The sequence below is a fragment of the Eretmochelys imbricata genome, chromosome 2, assembly GCF_965152235.1.
Source record: "Eretmochelys imbricata isolate rEreImb1 chromosome 2, rEreImb1.hap1, whole genome shotgun sequence".
In the NCBI taxonomy this organism is placed as follows: Eukaryota; Metazoa; Chordata; order Testudines; family Cheloniidae; genus Eretmochelys; species Eretmochelys imbricata.
In genome coordinates this window covers 82,138,307-82,160,834 of record NC_135573.1, presented here as the reverse complement: position 1 = coordinate 82,160,834, position 22,528 = coordinate 82,138,307, and the positions used below count along the sequence as shown (strand labels likewise).

Here is a 22,528-nt window from a genome sequence, read left to right as displayed (position 1 = left end):
CAAGTTAATAGTGTTCTGAATGGTGACCAGCTACTGGTTAGAATTTTGGTAGGAGCGCTATAAAGTCCAACAAGCTAAAGTAGTATGATTTATGGGACAAGGGGACTTATGGAACAAGGGGAGCTACATTAAATTGTGATTAGGAAAGGTAATAGAACCACTGGAAATACGATAGAATTTGCCATTCTGGCTGAAATATTTGCAAGATTCAAGGGGTTTTGTCATACATCCTTCTTAACTCCATCCTCTCACCCAACTGCTTAGTGCTGGCTGAAAGAAATCCTGAGATGCTATCCTCCAACCTGTCCCTGCAGGGATGGAATCCACCTAGAGGTACAGCTGCACCTGCAAGTTGTTCACTAAGAGCAGCAAAGTAGAAGTATCTCGCCTGCTATTAACCATAAATGTTGGATGCTATAATTTTCATTACACAATAGAAACCTATTCAGTATGTATTTTACAGCACACAGGTGTGTTAGGCAGTTCACAAGATAGTAAGACATAGTCACCAAGGAGCTTAGTCTAACTTCAGATATGATACTTTGGAGGTTTGGGGCAACAAAACAGTGGGGATGGGCTGAAGGAGGAGTGACAGGAGTAACAACAGTAAGATTGTTACTTAACAGCTAATGCACAGCATGGTGTATATAAAAATCTTTTTTTATATGAATAAAATAAATGTAAAACATGTATGTATTGTTTGTTCACTTCTTGTAGGCATAATAACTTTGTTCCAAAACTTTGTTCCTACTTTTCCGAAAGTGGTGTATTGAGGGTTCCTCAGTGCCCCTGTTGAAGATTAAGAATGTACCCCTCAATTTTTTTCTGCTTTTATCCAACCACCCTTCAATCTCTCAAATCACACACCTTACATTTGCCATTCCTACGGACAAAAAGGGCTGGAATAGAATCCCTTCTGAGCCAGTCAGAGCTGCTCATTACTCAGTAGCCAGGGTCTTTGTGAAGTGACAGTTGATTTCATTTGTGGGCTGAGTGCACTATCTCGCCAAGTTACGGTTGTGAGAACTGTAACTTGGAATTTCCTGATTTTGGAGTTCTTCAGTCCCCACCCACAATATTGCATAATTGGATTTTTCCCTAATTCACTTAAAGATTAGTTAAAAACTTAAACTGACTTAGTTTTTTCTTAAACTAAATAATTGTGAAACTGTCAAATATAATGTGAAGGAAAGATTGATATATATGTTTGTCCACTACTCTGTCCCAGTATTTGCTCCTGCCTGCACCTCAGCCAGGCTTTCTCATACAGAATTGTGCTTATAAATATAATTCCGTGCTTGAAGTTGAATTCTTCATGTACAACTCACTTTCTACAAGTAGTCTAAGAAAACTGTCTTTTCATTGCCCTTGAAATGAATGTGGTAGTTAACTCTAATTGAAAAAATAAGTGTTCTGAGGACTCGGAAATGGATGGATTTCAATGTCATGGAGGAAAAAGAAAAAATCTTTGCAACATTCCTTACTGGCCACTTGTATAAAGAGTTGATGTGTTGAGCTGACTGACCAGAGGAGGGGAAGGGATCCAAACAGCCTGAGTTCATAGTTGGCAGCTGAAAAGGTGGTGCTTGGGTGGTTTGTGAGGTATGGAGCTTAAATAAAAAATGATCTTGCCTGATCAAGCTATTTGTATTTGGTGCTCCAACTGTGATTGCTTATCTGGATCTGTTTGCAGCAGTCCTTCGTTTTTCTGCTCCCTAAAAATGATTGAGCCACAGGGAGATAGGAAGTCCTTCATTGCTTCCTGTTTGTGAAAATGAGCTTGTGACTTGAATGTTGAACACTAATATTCCCATATTAAAAATCTACTTCCGGGATATCTGTTTGCCAAGGCTCAGGAAATCAGATAAGGCTCTTAGTAGAACTGATCCAGAAAATGTTTTCTTCCTAGCAAAAAAACCCTTAACTTTTCATCAAAAAACGGAAAATCCGTGGAGACATTTATTTTTAACTTTTGTGGAAAAACTCGATTTTGTGAAAACCCCCATTTTCTGTCAGTGTCTTTATTTTGGTAGTTAAATAGTATAACAGTTAAAATTAGAACTAGAGTGTAGCTGAACATTGAGGAAAAATAAGAATTTTTTAGAATTGTATTTGTGGGGCCCATTGTCCATCCAAACTAAAGAATGCTCAGCATGAGCTAGTAAGTAGTACCAGTATCTAGACTAGGCTTACATAGCAATTACTTGGGTTTCTCTTAGTATGTGTTTAGCAGGAGAGGTAACTCATCAATTTATTTTTGCTTTTTGCTTATTTTTTTAGCTGACTGTGCATATCTTCGAAATACAAGGTGGGTGAGGTAATATCTTGTATTGGACCAACTTCTATTGGTGAGAGAGACAAGCTTTTGAGCTTACATAGGGCTATTCTTCAGGTCCCACCCACCTTGTCTCTTACTTCTTCTAGTTTCTCTAATATCCTGGGACTAACACGGCTACAACAACACTGGATTGCGTGTATCTTTGACATGAAATCCAGGATTAACCTAGCCAAAAGAAATACAGTTCCCACAATAGATGGTTGAGTATCACACTATGCTCCTATTTTAATTTTGTATTCTAATAAAATGGCACATCCCTCAAATCCCGTGTTCCCACAACAATTGGTATCTCATAAATTGACAGAGACTGAAAAATGTAATCTATTAAAGCCTTAAGTGTAATTTTGACAACTAAAATTTCTCATGTCTGTGGACATCTCCACTTAAATGGACTTTAAACACATAGTTAAATGCTACAGGAAACATACATTCTTCTTCGAGTAGTGTCCCTGTGGGTGCTCCACTGTAGGTGTGTTGGCTCTTTTCCAACGCTATTCTGCGACTACACAAGCCATGGCAGTGCTTTAACGTTGCCAGTGAAGACATGCCCTGGCCTAGGAAGACAACCATGAGCCACCTCGCAAGGCTTCTAAGAAGAGAGCCACAGTGAGCCCCGACCAAGACAAAAAAGATTGTTTGGTATCATTGGTACCGACATTTTTCCAGTTTCATCAAGAAACTTACGTTTGTTGTTGTTTTCTGTCTGAAGTAAATCCGTGAGTATGTGATGTGGTTAAGCGTCTGAGCATTGCTTTCCACTGTGCCTCTCAGCTAGAATTCCTTACAGGAGTGCTGTTTGTTTAAATACAAAAGGCCAGGAGGTTCATTGTGGAAGGGTCCATTATATGAAACATCTAGAAGAGCCTAGATCTCCATTTTGCAGGGTTAAGAAAGCTATTTGAATTTCAGAGTGTGGCAACCAATGTCTACTTTGCATGGCATGAGATGCATACAGTCTCAACAGGTGGGAGGGAATGGGGCAACGTCAGCAGAGACTGCCTGAACACAAGATTCTAGCAGTTACTGCTGCTTCTAGAAGCCACAGCTGTTAGATGATCTTTGGTGTCTATAGGGGCAGTTCTCCAGATACCATTCCCAAAGACAAGACAGCGAGAGGATATGGGGCAATTTATTCCTACTCCACCCTAGAACTAAATCAGTAAAGTGGACAATGGGGAGAGTGCTGCTTTGGAGCTCAAAGTGAGTCCAGTGTGGCAAGTTTTGCCTGTTCTACTGACATACTCCATTCTACCGATTTGAGTTAATTTGTTCTGTAGGTGTCTGATTTGTCACTACAAGGAATCCAAGTGGTCCTTCCTCCCCAATTTCTTGCTTCAGGTGGAGGATGATGAGTCCCCTGGGCCTGGGTAAGGAGAGAAGTGGAAGCAGAATTGAGGCTAATGCTGCAGGCTACTACATGTAGCCATACAGGGAGAAGAGTGAGGGAACTCATTAAGCTATGTGGCTTCATTGCTGCTGGCTCTGAATTCCCAGGCAGCAGAGCTTCCCTAATTCTACTTGGCCTTCTTGAACAGTCTCCCCACCCTATTTTGGGGGCAGGAGTGATTCTCTCACACGCACACCCCTTTGGCTAGCCCATGCTAGAGGGAGGGAGAAGTGTGCACCCCATCCAGCTCCCGAACTCAGATCTTGGGTCTTCTGCTAATCCAGTCTATCTGGTGATGACATTGTCTATCTGGTGATGACAAATATCAGTAGAGATTGATGTTTATCCCTAAAAAGAGGGGTGGGGTTTCCTTTAGGTGGAGCCCAACACAGTTAACTTTAAAAATAAAAAATTAAAATCAAGATCAGTTTTACTCACTACCTTTATTTTAAAGAACGAGTCAGCAAAAAGTGTTGACATTTGGCTGCATCACGTTGTGCTACCACTGAATCCTGTGTGTTAAGAGGGGAAAGATATGCAATGTCAATCTGGTGGAGTGGAGCAGACTGGGTGGTATGTGAGCAGCATGAATGTTCTAACCATAATAACAGGGACACGATAACAGTTTTCAAGTACATAAAAGGTTGTTGCAAGGAGGAGGGAGAAAAATTGTTCTCCTTAACCTCTGAGGATAGGAAAAGAAGCAATGGGCTTAAATTGCAGAAAGGGCAGTTTAAGCTGGACATTAGAAAAAACTTCCTAATTGTCAGGGTGGTTAAGCACTGAAATAAATTGCCTCGGGAGGTTGTGGAATCTCTATCATTGGAGATTTTTAAGGGCAGGTTAGACCTGTCAGGGATGGCCTAGATAGATAATGCTTAGTCCTGGCGTGAGTGCAGGGGACTGGACTAGATGACCTCAAGGTCCCTTCCAGTCTTACAATTCTGTGATTCTATAAGAGGTTGACATGGGACAGAAATTTGATAGAGAGAACAAATGATATTCTATACTGGTGAATTGTTCCCTCCCCCCAGCAATGCAGCTTCAGTTTCAGTGTCATCACTTCTAGATACACTGGCTCTAAAAACACTTGTTATGGAATAACATTACTATAATTAACATAGTTATGTTAGTTTAAAATACTATTATTAGGGTTAGAATAATCACAGTAAAAAATGTCAGCTTCAGGTATGAGCCTTATGAGTTCAGTGTGTTGTGATATCTGTGTATAGTTTCAAAAGTACATATCTAGTATGTTTCAAAAGCTAGTCAATCCAGTAATGGTATTCATGTATGATACAGGTTGGGGTTACTTTGAAGAATTGCCTGGAGTCTAGTCACAAATAGTGTCAAATAGAAACTATTTTAAAAAGGCAACTGCTATATTCTCACAAACTTGAAAATGTTATCAAAACCTCATTAAACTATCACGAGCTTCTTCACAACCGCTCACACATTTAGTACTGGCTACTGTAAGATAGGATATTGAGGTAGTTCGACCGCTGGTCCTGATTATTATGACAATACGTATATTGCATTAATACTCAACCTATAATTTCATTTGTTTTTATTTGTCTGAATTATTCCCCATTTTACCTCAGCACTTAGGATCTTTCTCAGTGAGAGGCTGTCATCGTTCCCTTCTGAGTCATAATGAGCCTAGTCAAGTCTTAAAATCTGAGATTTTAAAGTGGCATAATGCAACAAAACTCGCTTATTTGTAATTAAATGAAAGAAGATACTGATATTTTCAAATAGAATTACATTAAATTTTTGGAAAGGGGAAGGTTTATGTATGTCTATAAAAGAAAATAAGTATTTTAGCTTCATGTAATTGCAGTTGCTCTTAGATCTTTCAGAAGAAAAATTTAAGCTGGCTCCATAACTCTTCAGATGTTTTACAGAATACATTTTCTTGCTATTGGTGTTTGCCTTTTAAGTCAAGCAGCTTAATTCGGGATTTTTATGTTTAAAGCTCTTCAGTATACTTTTTTTTATACACTTCTAAAATTAGCTAGTTGAACTTAGTGACTTGTTTATAGTTCTGATATACGAATAATATATTTGTGATTCTGTGTTGTAGTCCAGTTATTATTCAACAGATATCTCTGCCCATGTTCCTGTAACACCCTTCTATAATTATTTCAGTGCAATGCGTGTATTGCTGTCCAAGCTACCACGGCCATGGATTGTGGATGAGAAGAAGGATGACGGCTATACTGCCTTACATTTGGCAGCACTCAATAATCACGTGGAAGTGGCTGAACTCTTGGTGCATCAGGTAAGGCTTTCCTCTCAGGAGGGTTGAAATATGTCACATGTCTTTGATTAACCTTATTGAAGCAGATGCCTTGCCAAAGCAGCTGAGATAGCATTGGGCTGCATTCCCTTCGCTATGTGCCAAGTTTGCCCCTGGGATCATTATTATATTGGCTTAGTTGTAAGAGGTGCAGAGAGATGAAATTGCTCCAGTACTTTCCTAAACAAATTTAACCCTTTAGAGTCAGCAACTTGGAAATTGTGCAGTGAGTAATTTAAAAAATCATAATTAATTTAACAATGATCATCAATGTTTTCTCTTCCCTCTTTCACAGTCCAGTTGGACAATCCAGCAGGCAGTTCAACAGCATCCTGAATGTACAATTGTAGGGTTAAGAGTGTTGAGCCTATTAAATGAGGTGACTGAGGATGAATCATTTATTTATAATTTAAGGATTCACTAATTATAGTTTTTTCAGTTAAAGTTTAAAAGCTATTAATCGAAGCCTTCAACCTTCTCCCCTTTATTCTACTTATAATTGTGAGGTTCTTGGTTTTCAGTTTAGAGAATGGTTTTACATTCCTTAACTTAATCCCATAAATTAAACATGTAGGGACAAATTTTCAAAAGTTCTCTGTGCTTAAAATTGAGACTGTATTTTCAAAAAAGGGCATCTCCCATTTAGGGATCTGGAGTTGCTGTTGGGTGCTAAACACCTCTGAAAGCTAGCTACTTCATATCAATGCCTAGATGGAAGCTTAGTGCGCTAGAAAAATTGACCCTGGTAATTTTTTCTAATCTCCCAAATCAAGGAGGTATCACATTCAGAATTTGCTCTAATTAGCTACCTTACTTCTCTATTTTCTATTACTTTTCTATTTTCTATTACTCTATTTCCTACTTCTCTGTTATTTCCTCTAATTAGCTACCTTACTTCTAGATTTACTGTTGAAATCTGACATTCTTAACGTCTTTTTCAGGGCAGTGCTAACCTGGATATCCAGAATGTAAACCAGCAGACTGCATTGCACCTTGCCGTTGAACGACAGCACACACAAATAGTTAGGGTAAGATATCTGTAATAAGCTATGTGGGTTAGCTTTATTCTGTTCAATGTGACTTTAGTCATTAACAGAAGGTGGAATTCAAGAGCCTTATTTATACTAGTATAACCACTTGTTTTAGCCTTTAAGAATAATTAAGATGTATCCTGAATTTAGATCAACTTTATTTAAACCTTCTTGGCATACTTAGTGACAAAGGAAATACCCCATCCACTTATGCTCTTATGGTGACAGATACTTTAATTGTGTCTTACTTTCATTGGGCTTTCTATACAAGAAATAATTTCTAGTATCAACCAATCAAGAAACATGTTTTGTGAGGCAGCAAGGTTGAAAGATACATTTAGTATCAATCATGTATTTGTCTACCACTTAAGGTTTAGAAGTGCATGCTTGGATCCAGAAAAGCATTAATTTCTTTACATAACTAGCATAACAGATCCAGACTCTTCTTTCTGTCCACACAGCTGAAACTCTTTCATCCGTGTCTTTATCTCCCACCTTGATTATGGTAACTGCCATTTCTTTGGCCCCTCTGACATTTGCATCATCTTTCTCCAGTTCACTCAAAATGCAGTTGCTAAAAATACCTTCTTACAGGTTTTTTTACCATCTTCTCTTTCAAAATCCCAGTGACTCCCCTTATTCACTGCATCAAGTTCAAGCTTATTATGATGGCCTTCAGGGCCTTATGTAATTTTTCCTCTGTGTACTTATTCACCTTGTTGGTGGTTATGTTCCCTCCACTTCTGCTCTGCTAGAGATGCCATTTGTTTACTTCTTCCATAACCATTTTTACTTTCATGTTCCATGTATGCATGCTGGCAACCCCCCACCCTCCTCCGAAACACTGTTCCTGAGCTAGTTCACAGATTATTACTGCCAACTTATTAATTAAATAATTTTATATTAATGAACACACACGTTTTCTCTATCATGCTGTTTGCTACCCTTTGAGTTAATTGGATAATCTTACTGTTCAAAGAGGTCTCTTCATTCTTCTCCCACAACAGTCTCAGTGCTTTCTTCCATTCTGTTCCTTAAACACACAACACCTCCTTCAAATCCATCAGGCCACTACCATCTCATTTGTCACATCCTTCCTCGTCCCCATCTCTTCATATGTCTCTGGTTGTCTTAGATGCTAGCTCCCTCATTGTGTGTTTTATATAATACCTTCCACAGTGGGAGTCCAGTCAATACTGTGGTCTCTTGGCACTACTAGTATATACATTACAAATGATTTTTGTAAAGCCATTTAAAATTAAAAGTAACTAAGTATGTTTAACGTTAGCTTATATATAAGGTGCTAAGTTTGTGTCTCTGACCTCTTAAACAGTAATCTCTGCTAGGTGGAATGTCACTTTGAGACCTTAAGTTCTGTGGTTATGTCCTCTGCGGGGACCTGTAGTCTGCAGTTTGCGGAGGATACAAACCCACAATGTGACAAGGATCGGGGAGGAAAGGGAGAATGAGAGATGAAGGTTGTGAAGGAGAAACTACTACAGATGTCAGATTTCCAATCTGTGATTTTTCACAAGTAGCATTTCTTTGCTAGATAAAACTAAAACAAAAAAGACTGGAATACTTATTGTCACAGCTTGTTCAGACTTCACAGAGCCAATAGATGGATAGTGAAATTATTCAGGTTAACACTCATGATAAAAGTTTGTCTCCTAATAGCCAAAGAAACAAGTTAAAGTTTTATTTTTTTCATATTGAACATCCTCTTGGGGCACAATTTTGTGTGCGTTGTGAATATCTACCATTTTGTGCTTGCCATTTGTAAATACTTTTTTCTGATAATGCAGTGCAAACACAGTTATAACCACAAACAGAGGCCTAATTTGAAAATCAGGCCTTGGCAGTAAACAGTAATATTCATGATTCCCAAAATAGGGTCGCAATAACCAGGATTATGAAAATTTACCCAACACCTACTAGGCTAGAGAGCTAAGCCTATTGACCAGGATGAAAAATACCTGTATTGCCACTTTTCCCGAAGGCTGTGACCTGATTCTTGTCCATTTCACAGCTGTTTAGTGTTCTGAATAGGTGCAGTTTTCACTCTGCACCTGGGTAAAGCCATGAGCAGCAACAGAGGCGCTGGAGCTATTCCCAGCTGTTTTGATTTAATAAAATAATACTGCACCTGTTCAGACTCAGGTCATATTTGGAAGATTACCTTTTAAATCATGTGTGCCCAAAACTGCTTGTTGAAATGAAAGTTGAGAGTTGATGGCACCCGTTTAGGAAAACTTCATCGCTCCCAAGGGTGAATGATGCAGAGCTTCCATCATTATTAAAATCCAGTTAGAACAATGATATTTAGCATATAGGGTAATTACTTCAATTTTATATAGTACTTTTCACACTTTACTGAAATGCTGTCACTTCCAGGGAGAAATGCAATACTAATTTAGGACAGGTAGGAAGAATACTTTTTTGTTGAAACTGCAGTGGAAATTTTAGTTAGGCAGATCATCTACTGGACCAAACTGAAGATTGAGTAGATAACCTGTATAAATGAGATATCTGGACACCATTTTTTGGACCATAAAAATCCATAGTACATCAATAAGATGGACACAGGCAATGCAGAGAACACTTGATGCATGTGAGCTTCTCCATTATTCGTATAACCTAACCTACGTAACTAGCTTTCTTTTCTTTCTTTTTTTTTCTTAAAAATATCTTGTGATGAGTGGTAAATATTGTCTGTCTTGCTTGTACTTGTATTTATCATTATTAGAAAATGGTTTTTCTTACCCATAAGTGTTGACAGATGTGATCCCATTGCAGTGAAGCATATGATATGGCCCTATATCTGGAACTTCTTGCCCCCAGAAGAATATTTTTCATAGAATCAATGTCACTTGCATTCTTCAGGCTATTCTAAATTTATATTTGGTGAGCCTGTGTGCCCTTTTAGAGCTGGCATGATACTTTGTGGGCACAATGCTAATCTAAAAGATGAGCAGGAGAATAGGCATGTTGAAGACCTAGTAGTATGTGGTGTATCAGATTGGAGTGCTTATGTCCAAGAATGTTGAAATGGAACCCTAGCAGAGCATCCACACCTCAAAGCTGGATTAACTAAAAATCCTAAAATAACTTACGCAGCCATGCAAAGAATATATTGGCTCCCATGAATCAAAATTATTAATTCCTATTGGGTTCCTTCCAAAGTTGTAGCCTTATGCATCTATGAAGTAGAAGTTAAGGGTAGTATGGTTCTTTTAAGAGCCCTGTTGTCATGGGAAAGGGTAGGTCAGGCTGTTGTGCAGAGATTTGGGTTTCCATTGTTGCCCCGAGATCCATGCAGTTTTCAGGATGTTTGGTGTCATAGAGGGCTTACTTCTACTCGTTCTGCAAGGAAGGAGAGCAGAACCCAACAGTTACTAAAGAGAAACTTCTACAAGTGGAACTTGCAGGTTGTCCCCCTCATTTGGGAACAATAGCTTGAGAAAAACATACCAGTCACTGGCTACTGGGAAGGAATACAAGGAAAGGAGGAATGGGACCCACTTGTGAGGTCCAGAGGTACCCCATTGAGAAGCCTGTCTAACACCATTTGCTGAGTAAAGGGGAAGGTGCTAGGGTTTTTTACCTGGCTGCTGTCCCTGGACCTTGCTTTGCGGATAGGAAGGGCAGTCTTGTACATCGTTTTCTGGCTATTAGGTCCTGAGGAAATTTAAGTTCCAAATTGCTCCGGGGTCTGGAAAGGAGAAAGGAGCTTTATTTGTTTGGTGTCTCTTTTCCTCTAGACCGGGGTGACCAACCTGAGCCTCAGAAGGAGCCAGAATTTACCAATGTACATTGCCAAAGAGCCAGAGTAATAAGTCAACAGCCCCCCATCAGTAATAGGTCAACAGCCCCCCTCCTCTGTTCCCAGCACCTGCTGCCCACTGGCAGCCCCGCTGATCATTGCCTCCCTTTCCCTCTCCCCACCTCCCAGTCAGCTGTTTTGTGGCTTGCAGAGGCTCAGAGGGGGAGGAGTGAGGGCACGGCAGGCTCAGGGGAGGGTGCGGGAAGAAGGGGTGGAGTGGGGACAGGGCCTGTGGCAGAGCCAGGGGTTGAGCAGCGAGCACCCCCCGGCACGTTGGAAAGTTGGCGCCTGTAGCTCCAGCCCCGGAGTCGGTGCCTAGACAAGGAGCCGCGTATTGACTTCGGAAGAGCCGCACGTGGCTCTGGAGCCGCAGGTTGGCCACCCCTGGTCTAGACCCTTCTGGCTCTTGTGTTTTATGGTGGGGGATTGTCTGCTACCAGACTCCTCTCAGAGAGTATCGTGGCTGCTGGAGGGGAGGGTTGTTCCTCTTGCTCCTCCTCATATCTCTGCTTTCTGGGGTCTTTTTGCCTCTGCTGCTACTCATGGTTTTTGCCAGTTCTTAGAAGTCTGAAGTTGATATTTTGACATTTTAACTGCTAACAGTTTTTTTTTAATAGCAGCGATGAAACTGACCATCTTGTTTTTCACGCTGCTGTTGTGATCTATCTGTGGACTAGGGAAAGTAGTGCTGCATCAACTCATATTTGACAGTTATCTTCACAAGCATATTGGCTAGCAACTTAATTTCTTTAAGAGTAAAGAATTTGTAAGTATTGTCAGGAGATATAATGGTGGATTTTTCAGTTCTTCATCAGTTGGTTGTTTTATAATGTACAATGCCAGTATAAGTTGCTAATGATATGGGATATCTTCGTTATTTTTATCATTTCTTTTCTTAGAGTTTGACTTTATTTGGATTTACTTTGGAAATGTGTGTTAGACTGATATGTATCACATGTATGCTTATGACTTCACTAGAAAACTGTTACGAAGAAAAAAATTTAAACGAAACCTTGCGTTCTGTGTAGAGTGATGGCTTTAGGCTACACGCTCACTAAGGAAACTTTCCACTTGCACTTTCCACTTTTCAAGCCTCAGTGCAGGATATAATTGTACTCCTTAATCATAGAGGGGCTGATTCAGCAGTCCATTTCTGTTCAGCAAAACACTTAAGCACCTGTTTAACTTAAAGAAGATACTTAAATCTCACTGCCTTCAATGGGGTTTAAGCGTATCCTTAACTTTAAGCAGGTGCTTAAGTGCTTTGCTGAATAATGATAGACGTATGCACACATTTAATTGCTCTGTTGATTTTGACGCTATCGTAACTTTCTTATGGTGTAAAGATACATATCATGTAAAAATGTAATAATTCTGAACAATTTTATGGAAACCATTTGGAGATTCACCTTGTTAGCCTTCCTTTATTTCTGATATATTGCTTCTGTAGTGTTGCACTGTTTACATGTAGGATATCTCTCAAGTCTTAAAAAGCATGGTGTGGGTCTTCTGGCATGGTTTTTATCCTAGCTCCCCATCAAAATACAGCTTGAAATCAAGTTCATGCTGAAATAAAACATAGAGCAATTGAATATAACTAAAATCCTAATTGGAATTGGAGTACAAAGCCTGGAAAATACAGAATGAAATGTGAATATTCTATTTAAATTACAGTAAAATAAAGTCCTCCTTCAAGTGGTTGTCCTTACGCATATTCCACTCGAGGCACTTGTGCACTTCATGTGTGTGAGGCTACATCTACACTACAAACTAGAGGTGTGATTCCCAGTTCACATACACATTCTCGCATTAGCTCTCATCAAGCTAGCATGTGTATGCGATCTGTGAATCACATCTGTAGTTTGTAGCATAGATATAGCCTGAGACTGGGAGATTTTTCATCAGCATTATCCATCGGCCCATGCCTGTGCCCCCTGTTTCCCTGTCCTCTGAATTGAGATCACAGTGGGTGGCACAGACCAATCACCTGTCCAGTTCCTTGGTATTGCCCATGGTACGAGAAGGAACCTCTTCAGTGTCTGCAGCTTTACACGCAATCCTGCTCTGACTTATTTTTCTGTAAATAAACACTTTTAGATAGTTTTTAGTGAGTTAGATATTATTAGTAGGGGTCTGGGGGATTTCCCTCAATAGCTCCACCATTTGGAATACTTAGCATGCCCTAGATCTCACCTTCAAGTGCTGCATGGCCTGCTTGGGTCTTCCTAGTTAGTGATTGCACAGTGGCTCCACCTTCCCTGCCACTCCCCATCATCAGGGGTTGGATATCATATCCTCGATGACCTGGCTGTGTATGCTGACCTGGATTCACCAATACACTCAGAACTGGTAATCACTAGGGATGTACCCACATCACTGGGCTGTCATTCTGCAGTATTGTTGGCCATTTGAGGCGTTACTAGGCATCCGGTACCATTGGCTCCCCGTGTGGAATTCTGAGAACTCGCACTTCTCTGGTGAGCTTGAAACGAAGACATTGGCTACACTGGTCGTATTGTGATGCAAGATTAGCCCTGAAAAAGGTTCCTCAGTGTCTTGGGCACCCTCTCACTCTTGCAGGTTCAGTAGTTGCAGTGGACACTACTTCAGACTTCATGGGTCCAGTCCTTGGGGTTTTCCAAGAAAATTCAAGCTGTGGCAGAGCATTTCCCCTTCAGGAGTGACGGTCTGCTCAGTGACAAAACGAATAAGTCACTGCATATCCTTAAGGATTCTCATGCAACCCTTTGCTCCTTGGGTATACATGTGACAGCACCTCAGAGAAAATGCTCCAAATCACCACCATTTAAACAGTACCCTGGTCCTCTGCCTTTTTACCACCAAAGCCTTACAAGCCTCCCAGAAAGTGCCAGAGTGGGCAGTGCAGCTGAGAGAAGATCCTTCCATTGTTCTCTCCCCAGTCTTCTGCCAAGAAACCCTGTTGATGGGACCCTCAAGAGCTACAAACAAAGTTCCCATATCACCCAGCATCCACTCTCCATTCAGTGACTGTCTGGCCTGTTTCTCCCTGGTGACGAGTCCTAGAAATCATTGTCATCAGCTATGCAGTAGAATTTCTCTCTATTCCTACCATAAAAACCCCCTTCCTCTCATCCCTCTTTATGAACTCGTCTCAAGAGAGGATGCTCAGACAGGAGGTAGACTCCCTGTTTCAGCTAGGAACTCTAGAGCTTCCTCAGCATAGTGGGAAGGTTTTTTTATTCACGGTATTTCCTCATCCCCAAAAGGATTGGAGACTGGAGACCCCATTCTAGAGACTGAAGTGCGTATGTTCATTTGCTTTTCAAGATTCAGAATGATCATCTCTCTAATCCCCTCTCAGAGCAAAGGTGACTGGCTTGCAGCTCTTGATTGAAGGACTCCTATTTTCAGATAGACATTCACCCAGCACACAGGAGATTTACAGTGGGCCTAGACCATTACCAGTGCAGAGTTCTTCCCTTCCATTTTTTGACAGGCCCTAGAGTTTTCAAGAAGGTGCTATCCGTGGTGACAGCTTACCTGCATTGCCAGTATTTCCCTACCTTGATGATTGGCTGGTTACAAGTTGATCATACTGAGATATATGATGAACAACCCTATCACTTCTCAGCCTCCTTCAATCCTCAGGGCTCCAGGTAAAACAAGAAAAGTCCCTTTTAATTGCCACACAAACGATAGACTTTATTGAAGCAACTTTGGATTTGATTACAGCCACAGCATAGTTAGACCAGGTCAGATTCCAAGCTGTGAGGGACCTCATCATCCAGCTTCGACTCAGCTCTCAGATGACAGTGATGCTGATGCTGCCTTCCCCTCTTACGCCATGTGGCCTCCTGTACCTATATGACACCGTTCATTAATTTTCCCACTCATGGAGCATAGAATCCTTTGGATCACCCGTGTCCAGAGAGCCTGGTCTCCTGCCAATGTTGTAGCCTGCTCCGTATTAAGACTATAATGTGGATGAGGTTGGAAGCCATGACATCACTCGAGTGTGCCTGAGGTAGCCTGTGAGGTCTTGTCCCGCCAGCTTTTGTTGGATCAGACATATCAAGCTGGCATGGATATAGACTCTGGCCAAGCCACCTGAGCCAGCTTTGAGTCATTTGGGAAAACACTTGGAGGGTGGTTGGTCCAACACCTGACATCCTTTTGTGTAACATGATGAAATCACCATGTGCCTTCAATACATCATTGCTGTTTCATGTTGAAAGCATCTAGCTGGCACATTTTTGTGTCTGTGGTGGCCTGGATTTCAGAGCTTTATAAAAGGACAGAAGTCACTGCTGCTTGATAGATGCTATCTTAGTCTGAGTTGATATGTGGCATTGACGCCATGGAGGCTTCCAAAGAGTCTGCATAACACCCACAGGCTTGCTGATTTGATATTTCATGTCAGCAAGGCAACCTCCCTTGGTGACAACAGAGCTAAGATACTCAATGAAATCAACTTCTTGTCCATTGATTATTATGGGTAGGGGTAGAAGTCCATCAGCCACTTTTGTCAGTTCAGTCTTCTTCCAAGTAGACCAAGCCTACTTGCGTCTTCTATAAATATATTCAGGGCATTGATGAGATTAGTTTGTGGGGATGTAAATATAGCTGAGTCATCTGTGTATTCCAGGTCTGTTATGCAGAAGTCATGCAATATCAACTCTGATATGCAATTAGTGACGGTTTCCCTCATTTGGTCAATAACTGTGTTGAACAGATCGGTACAGCCATGCACCCTTGATGGATGTTGTTGTTTGTTGTATTCAAAGCAGTTGGACATCTCAGTGAACACAGCTCTCACTTTCATGGTACATCTCTATGAGAAGGTTGAGGAGCTAGCCAGGCACACCAGCAGCTTGCAGGCAGAGCCCAAGGGAGCAATGATCAACAGTCAGGCAGCTTTTCAATCAATAAAGGCTATATGCATGCCTTCTCTTTCGTGGGCCAAAATTCTTAGGCTTTTTCAACAGTTTGTCTAATGGTAAAAATCTGTTCTGTGGATGATTGGCCGGGCATAAACGCAGCTTGCTGTAGGTGGTGTAGATTCCTTATACCAGACTTAACATGCTCAAGAAGAACCAGCATGAACAGTTTGCTTGGAATGGAAAGCAAAGTGATGCTGTGGCAATTGGCACACTAGGGCATTGCCTTTCCCTTTCAAAAATGGGAGAATAATCCCCTTTTCAGGGCTTCATCTTTGGTGTTTTCAGGCATGCTTATGGACAGTTTACTCTCTGAGACTCTGTTGCCCAGGCTGTCTCTGCTCAATTTCCCAGTGTTCTGACATCCTTCACCTGGTAGGAAGACAGAGAAACTGTATGGATAGTGGTTTCCTTTGTACCCCATTCCAACCACAAAGAAGCTAATTATGGATGCCTCCCTACTGAATTGAAAATGCATCTGGACAAACTGTGGCTCAAGACGCTTGGTCCCAGTAAGAATCTAAGCTTCACATCAATCTCCTCAAATTGCAAGCACTACACAAAGCCTGCAAAAGGTTCCTGCTCTTCATCCATGCCCTATACATTCAGGTCATGTTGGATGGTGTGACTACAGTATATTATATAACATACAGGAAGAAGCAAGATCCACTCCTCTTTGCATAGAAGTGATCAAGCTCTGGAATAGGTGTAGCTGACTCCAGATCACCATTTTTGGCAGTGCACCTATCAGTAATAATATACACTTCAGTGGACAGCCTCAGTTGGCACTTCCACAGAGACCACAAGTGTAAACTTCATGACTCAGTTGTACAGAGCATATTCTGTCAGCGGGGATTCCCATAATGGGACCTCTTTGTGTCCCGAGAGAAGAAGAAATACCCGGCCTACTGGTTGTGAGCAGTTCTGGGGCACAACTCCTGGGGGGACATTTTTCCTAGTGCAGTGTTCAGACCTGCTCATGTATGATTTCCTCACCCATTTCTGTCTTACCTTGATTTCTGAGGAAAATCAAGCAGGGTAAAGCATCGGTAGGCCAAGTGGCACCCTGTTTTCTGAGGCAACTTTGTTTCAGCAGCATCCTTTCAGATGGCTTCTTATCTGTGCATATGAATCCATTTGTGTTGGACCTGCTGACTTAGGACAAAAAAAAATATCTCCCATCCCAATCCTAGCATCCCTCAATCTAAAAGCCCAGTATTTGGATGAACAGTAAGCTTAGAGAGGTCATGTTCAGAGGTGGTACAATCCATCATCAATAATAGCAGAAAGTCTCTACAAGAAAGTGGTATGCTGCAAAATGGAATAAAATTTTATCTGGTCCCCGCATCATCTGATATTTCCAAAGGTCTCACAGATTCCTATCATTCTATACTATCTCCTCTTTAAAATGACTGGGTCTGTCTCACAGCTTGCTGCTAATGCACTTGGCAGTGATTAATGTTTTCCGTCCTCTGGTAGAAGGCCTTGCCAGAACCTCTCCTTGGGTATTGAAACTTATGCTGACTTAGGATCTTGATCTCATATTGTCAGCGCTCATGAATCTTCCATTGGAATCTTTAGCCTCCTGCCCCTTCTTCATCTGTCTATAAAGATGGCCTTTGTGACTGCGGTCCACTAGAAGAGTAGGTGATCTTGGGGGCCCTTATGGCAGACCCACCCTACACAGTTTTCTGTAAGGAGAAAGCTTTTTCAGGCTGCACCCTGTATTCATTAGAAAGACTCTCTAAATTCCATTAAATCAGATCATAGCCTACCTGGTTTCTGCCCAAAACTTCATGCAACTGGAGAAGACAGGAAGTCTCATTCTTTGGATGCTCCTCATATAGAGGACAAACCCTTCAGGAAATCTCTGAAGCTTTTTATCTCCTTTATTAAACAGATTAAGTGGGAAGCAATCTCCTCACAAAGACATTCTAAGTGGATTTCAGATTGCAGCTTGCTTTTGCTATAAGCTGACAGTGAGAGCCCAGGCTAGATTCTCTTTTGGATGTTCCCCTTCTGGGTATCTGTAGTGTGGCAATATGGGCCTCTCTTGTACCTTTACTACGCATTGTGCCCTGATACAAGCTTCGTCAGCAGACACATCCTTTGGCACAGTAGTCCTGCAGTCTGTGATACAGCAGGGGTCCTGTGTCCTCTTCAATGAATACTGTTCGAGAGTCACCTCACGTGGAGTATACCCTGGGGCCCATCACATAGAAGAGAAATTCTGGTTACTTATCTTATGGTAACTGGAGTTTGAGATGTGTAATCCCTACGTGTATTCCATTACCCACTCTCCTTTCTCTCCACTTCAGATTCTTTCCTAAAGTGATTTGTGGTAGAGAAGGAACTGGAGAGGCGGTTGGTCCTTGCTGCCCCTTGTGCCCTCAGTTCAGAGGTAGAGGGCACAAGCACAGACCATCAGACACTACTAATGTAAAGTCTTCCGTACTCAGGTGTATTGAGTGCGTTTGCACCTGAAGTGGAATACACATAGGGACAACATGTCTCGATCAATTACTGTAAGGTAAATAATCAGAATTTCTTTATCATTTTCAGGCCTTTTAGGGTAATTAAAAGAACTGATTTTCCATTGCATTTTTTTCCTTAAAACAATATTGGTAGTTTTCCTTGTGTTATCTAAATAAGATTCTTTCTCTTTCAGCTCTTAGTCCGTGCAGGTGCTAAACTGGATATTCAGGATAAAGATGGGGATACTCCCCTACATGAAGCCCTGAGGCATCATACTTTGTCACAGCTTCGCCAGCTCCAAGACATGCAAGATGTGGGCAAGGTAGATACTGCTTGGGAGCCATCAAAGAACACAGTAAATAAAATTTGTTTATTACTTTCTTTCCCGTACACCTCTTTCTGTAGTCTAGTCTGAAGATTCTGTACTGTTGAACTGCTTGTTGTCAGCACAGATTTATTTAGAGACATTCTTCACCAAATTGCGGGGCCATATTAAAATCAAATTGTTACATATGCACTTTTTTATGCTTATTATTATTATTTCATTAACTCATCTGTTTTAAAGAAAAAGGTGTGTGTGCCCAAAAATATTATCATAGACTTGTCTTTGGTAGTGAACTTGTATGAGTTCCAGGAATTTGGAAGAAATTATTTTTAATAGAAACAAATGAGCAGTAATATAGTACAGAGATTAAGAATAAAATATGCTTTGATTTAACATCTTGCATGGCTTTGTTTGTAGCTTTCATGTATTATGTTTTATGTTTTGTGTTTTAGCTCTAAAACTTAGAGAAATTATGCAGGTTATTTGCATTTAGCTGTAGCTTAATCATGTTACCTAGTAAGTTATATCTGTGTCCTGACAAATTCATTTCAGAAGTCCATTCTGATGCGGCTGGTGTCTCACCAACTATGAAAAACAAGGATCAAAGTTAAATTGTTAATGCCCAAAAAACTAAGGATGGTCATTGATGTTGGGGAGAAGGGGAAAGAGATAAATAAGGCAACTATCTTATTGTGATAAAATTGCAGTTTAAATATTATTACAAGGATGTAAATCCATATACAGTAAATGGAGAAATAGGAGAGATCTTTCTAAAGGCACGTCTTCACTGGCAACGTTAAAGGCTGCCGCTTGTAGTCGCAGCATAGTGCTGGGAGAGCTCTCACAACGCTCTAAAAATGCTGTCTCCACAAGGGGAATAGGTACCAGCGCTGGGAGCGCTGTCTACACTGGCACTTTACAGCGCTGAAACTTGCAACGCTCAGGGGGGTGTTTTTTCACACCTCTTAGACTGAACTGGCATACCTTAGTACAAAGAATAATAACTACGCCTACTAGTGATGTTATAATTAAGGCAAAGGAGGTTATTTAAATTAAACTTCTAATTGAGAGACTTACACTTCTTCCTGATTAAAAAAACGACGCACAATGCTTCTGTCTAGAGATGAATTTTTTTTAAGTTATTTCTTAGACACATCTTTTAAAAAGTCAAATGCTCTTGACTGCTATATTGCCTCATTTTAGAAAAATTTTATAGACTAATCCTTTTTGAATGTTAAGTGCTTTGGTGATTTTAAAAACAAATCACATTTTAAAATGATGATTTTGTTACCATTGGTTTGCTATTGTGTGTGTATATTTGTCATTGTGTGTACATTACATTTCAGAAATTTTTGCTTTTATTGCACTTGATGCATAAAATATTTCTACACATCCACATATCTGTAGAGATACTGCTTAATACATCACTGAGTGATGTGTAAACATGCCATAGTGTAATTATAGGGTGCCTCAGTCAAAATTCTTGACTCTTGTTTTAAATCATAACATTACAATTCAGTTTTGCTTTGAAAAGCATTCTAGACAGTATAGTAGAACAATGTTTTTCTCAGTGACTCTAGCTCAAACTTGCTCAATTTAAAGTTAAAAATAGTTGGCTTTTTTCACCATGGCCAGTTCTGCTAACTCACCTGGGATCTGAAAGTCGGGTGGAATTCTTTCTTGATCATGCAACTTCACCTCTGTTAATAAAGAATCTGTGGGACCAAACGTACACCAATTGCGACCTCCCTCTCTTGATTGATTAAAGCAGAATTTCCCCCCTCAGTTACTCCTGTAAACCCTGCTAAAACAGTAGGGTTTTGTTGGTATAAGATTGAATTTTACCTTGCAATTGGAAGTAAAATTTTTGTTGCTACAGAAACCAGGAGTAGAATTCATACATCACATTCATGTCTGTGTTGACTCTGCAGGGCTAACAGATGTAAACAGAAGTAAAAACTATTTTCTGTCGCTAAAATATTTGATTCAGAATATACCAAAGGGTCAGATTTGCTGAGTAACAAAGTGCCTATTTTATGTAGTCATTTTTTATTGTAATTGTACATAATATTCCAGAGACAGTTTCATTTAAACAAAAGTTTTATAGGAAAAAAGGCAGCTATTCAAAACTGTAAATTCACTGGACATCATTAAAAAGTCAACATTTACTAATGTACCAACCTATATAAATAAGATAGGGATGTAACTGTTAACTCTGAAAATCATCTGTGTGATACTTAATAACTTTTTAATAGTAACCACTGTACAAGTAATAAAAGGAAGCAAAATTGGATGTATCAAGCAGGCATACCTGTCAAGATCAAAAAGTTATGAATAGGGCTATTAGGAAAAAATACACATTCTTAACTCAGTTGAAGTATACTTGCCTGAGTGTTCTATAGAAGGATTTGAAATATTATTTTTTAATGAATATTTACTGTTCCTCCTAAGTGATTGGCATATGTAAGGAAAAGTTGGAGCAGTATTACACAGAACTCCTCTTAAATAAGTGGGATAAAAGAACAATAAAGGGTCAGTTTCAGTTCCGTGGTCTGAAATGAACTTTGTGACAAGTTACTAAAAATGCTTTGTGTTTGAGAAGTTACATCTGAAGTAAGCATACAGTAAGCGTGACACACATGAATGTTCTTTCTCAGATTCAACGCTGCATTGAATTGGTTTTTCAGTGACCACCCCTTTTCACTGGCAGCATCTGCATGAAATTGAAGCTTTTTTTCCCCCCTTTCCTTCCTTCCTTCCTTCCTTCCTTCCTTCCTTCCTACCAGTCTTCTCCTCCTCATCTTAAGATTTCCTGGTTAAGTCATTCTTAAGAGAGGTTGGGTTGCCAAACTATTGTATTCCGTAGTCTTCCAATTTCTTTGAGTTGTGTACTTCACTTGGAAGTAATATATTGTCAGAACAGAACTTACGTTTTTTTTTGTTTTTTTGTTTTTTTTTAAATCTTGGTTGAAAGTTAAGCTCATAAATACATATTTAAACACCTAAATAAGTGGTGAGCAACCAGCAGCAGCTCCCACTGAGGTCAGTCATGGATCTGGGCTTTTCCCACTTATATTTACATGTATCCTTTGTCACAAGAAGAACTTTTGCATAACTAAAGGAAATATTTGGGAAGCATGCAGGATGTGGAGGAGACTGGTGCTTACATGCAAGGATTTTGTAATCTTGCTTGAATTGTCCACTTCATATAATGAGAGCAGTACCCATTTGAAAAGTCTAGCTAATGCATGCCTGGAAACTATCTTGAATCATTCTCAAAATATTGTTTGATATTGTTAATCCTGCAGAAATGTATCAAATCTAAGGAGGCCATCTCAGTGCCCATCTGTTATTGCCTAAATAAGGCTAATATACAATAATTAATGTACGTTACAATATCAAATAGTTTAGGTACAGCAGAAGGCTGGTGTTTTCTTATTTCCTCTACTATTAAAAACCAAATTTAACTGTAAATTATTGTTTCAATAACAAGCCTTTTTAGGTTCACAGTCTACCCTCATGAGTGTATATTGCTCCCATTCAAGTCCTTTGGAGTTATGTGCACGCATGTAAAATATATGCAAATTTTATTGTATTGTATTTACTGGAGTTTTAAGGCCATCTCATGAAGAATTTGTATTATATCTTTAAGTAGGATAGTAATATGAATACCGAAGTTGGATTAAAACCTTTGAAAGAAGATTAATTGTAATCCCAGAATTTGGCCTTTTAAGTAGTAGTGTTTGCAACATTATTACATCCTCCCTCACATTAGGACAATGACCACTAAATGCTAACAGACAACATTAAGTTGCATAAAGTAGATCTGCATTTCTTGATTTTTATCTGATAAATCTGAGTTTTAGTAACTTCATTGTTAAAATCATCCAATAGCTGCTTTTTTTTTTTTTTTTTTGAATGTGGGCCATCA

At 40.0% G+C, this 22,528-nt stretch overlaps 1 protein-coding gene across 5 annotated transcripts in view; it reads left to right on the top strand.

Annotated features, from left to right (window-relative positions):
• Positions 1-22,528, top strand: part of MIB1 (MIB E3 ubiquitin protein ligase 1) — a 95,109-nt gene that overhangs the window by 55,219 nt on the left and 17,362 nt on the right. For 4 of the 5 annotated variants that reach the window (XM_077810376.1, XM_077810381.1, XM_077810380.1 and 1 more), the window contains 3 exons: positions 5,874-6,006; positions 6,966-7,052; positions 18,466-18,627. In XM_077810376.1, coding sequence (XP_077666502.1) covers positions 5,874-6,006; positions 6,966-7,052; positions 18,466-18,627 — 382 coding nt within the window. The remainder of the gene's footprint in view (positions 1-5,873; positions 6,007-6,965; positions 7,053-18,465; positions 18,628-22,528) is intronic. The other variant, XM_077810377.1, reaches the window with a different exon arrangement.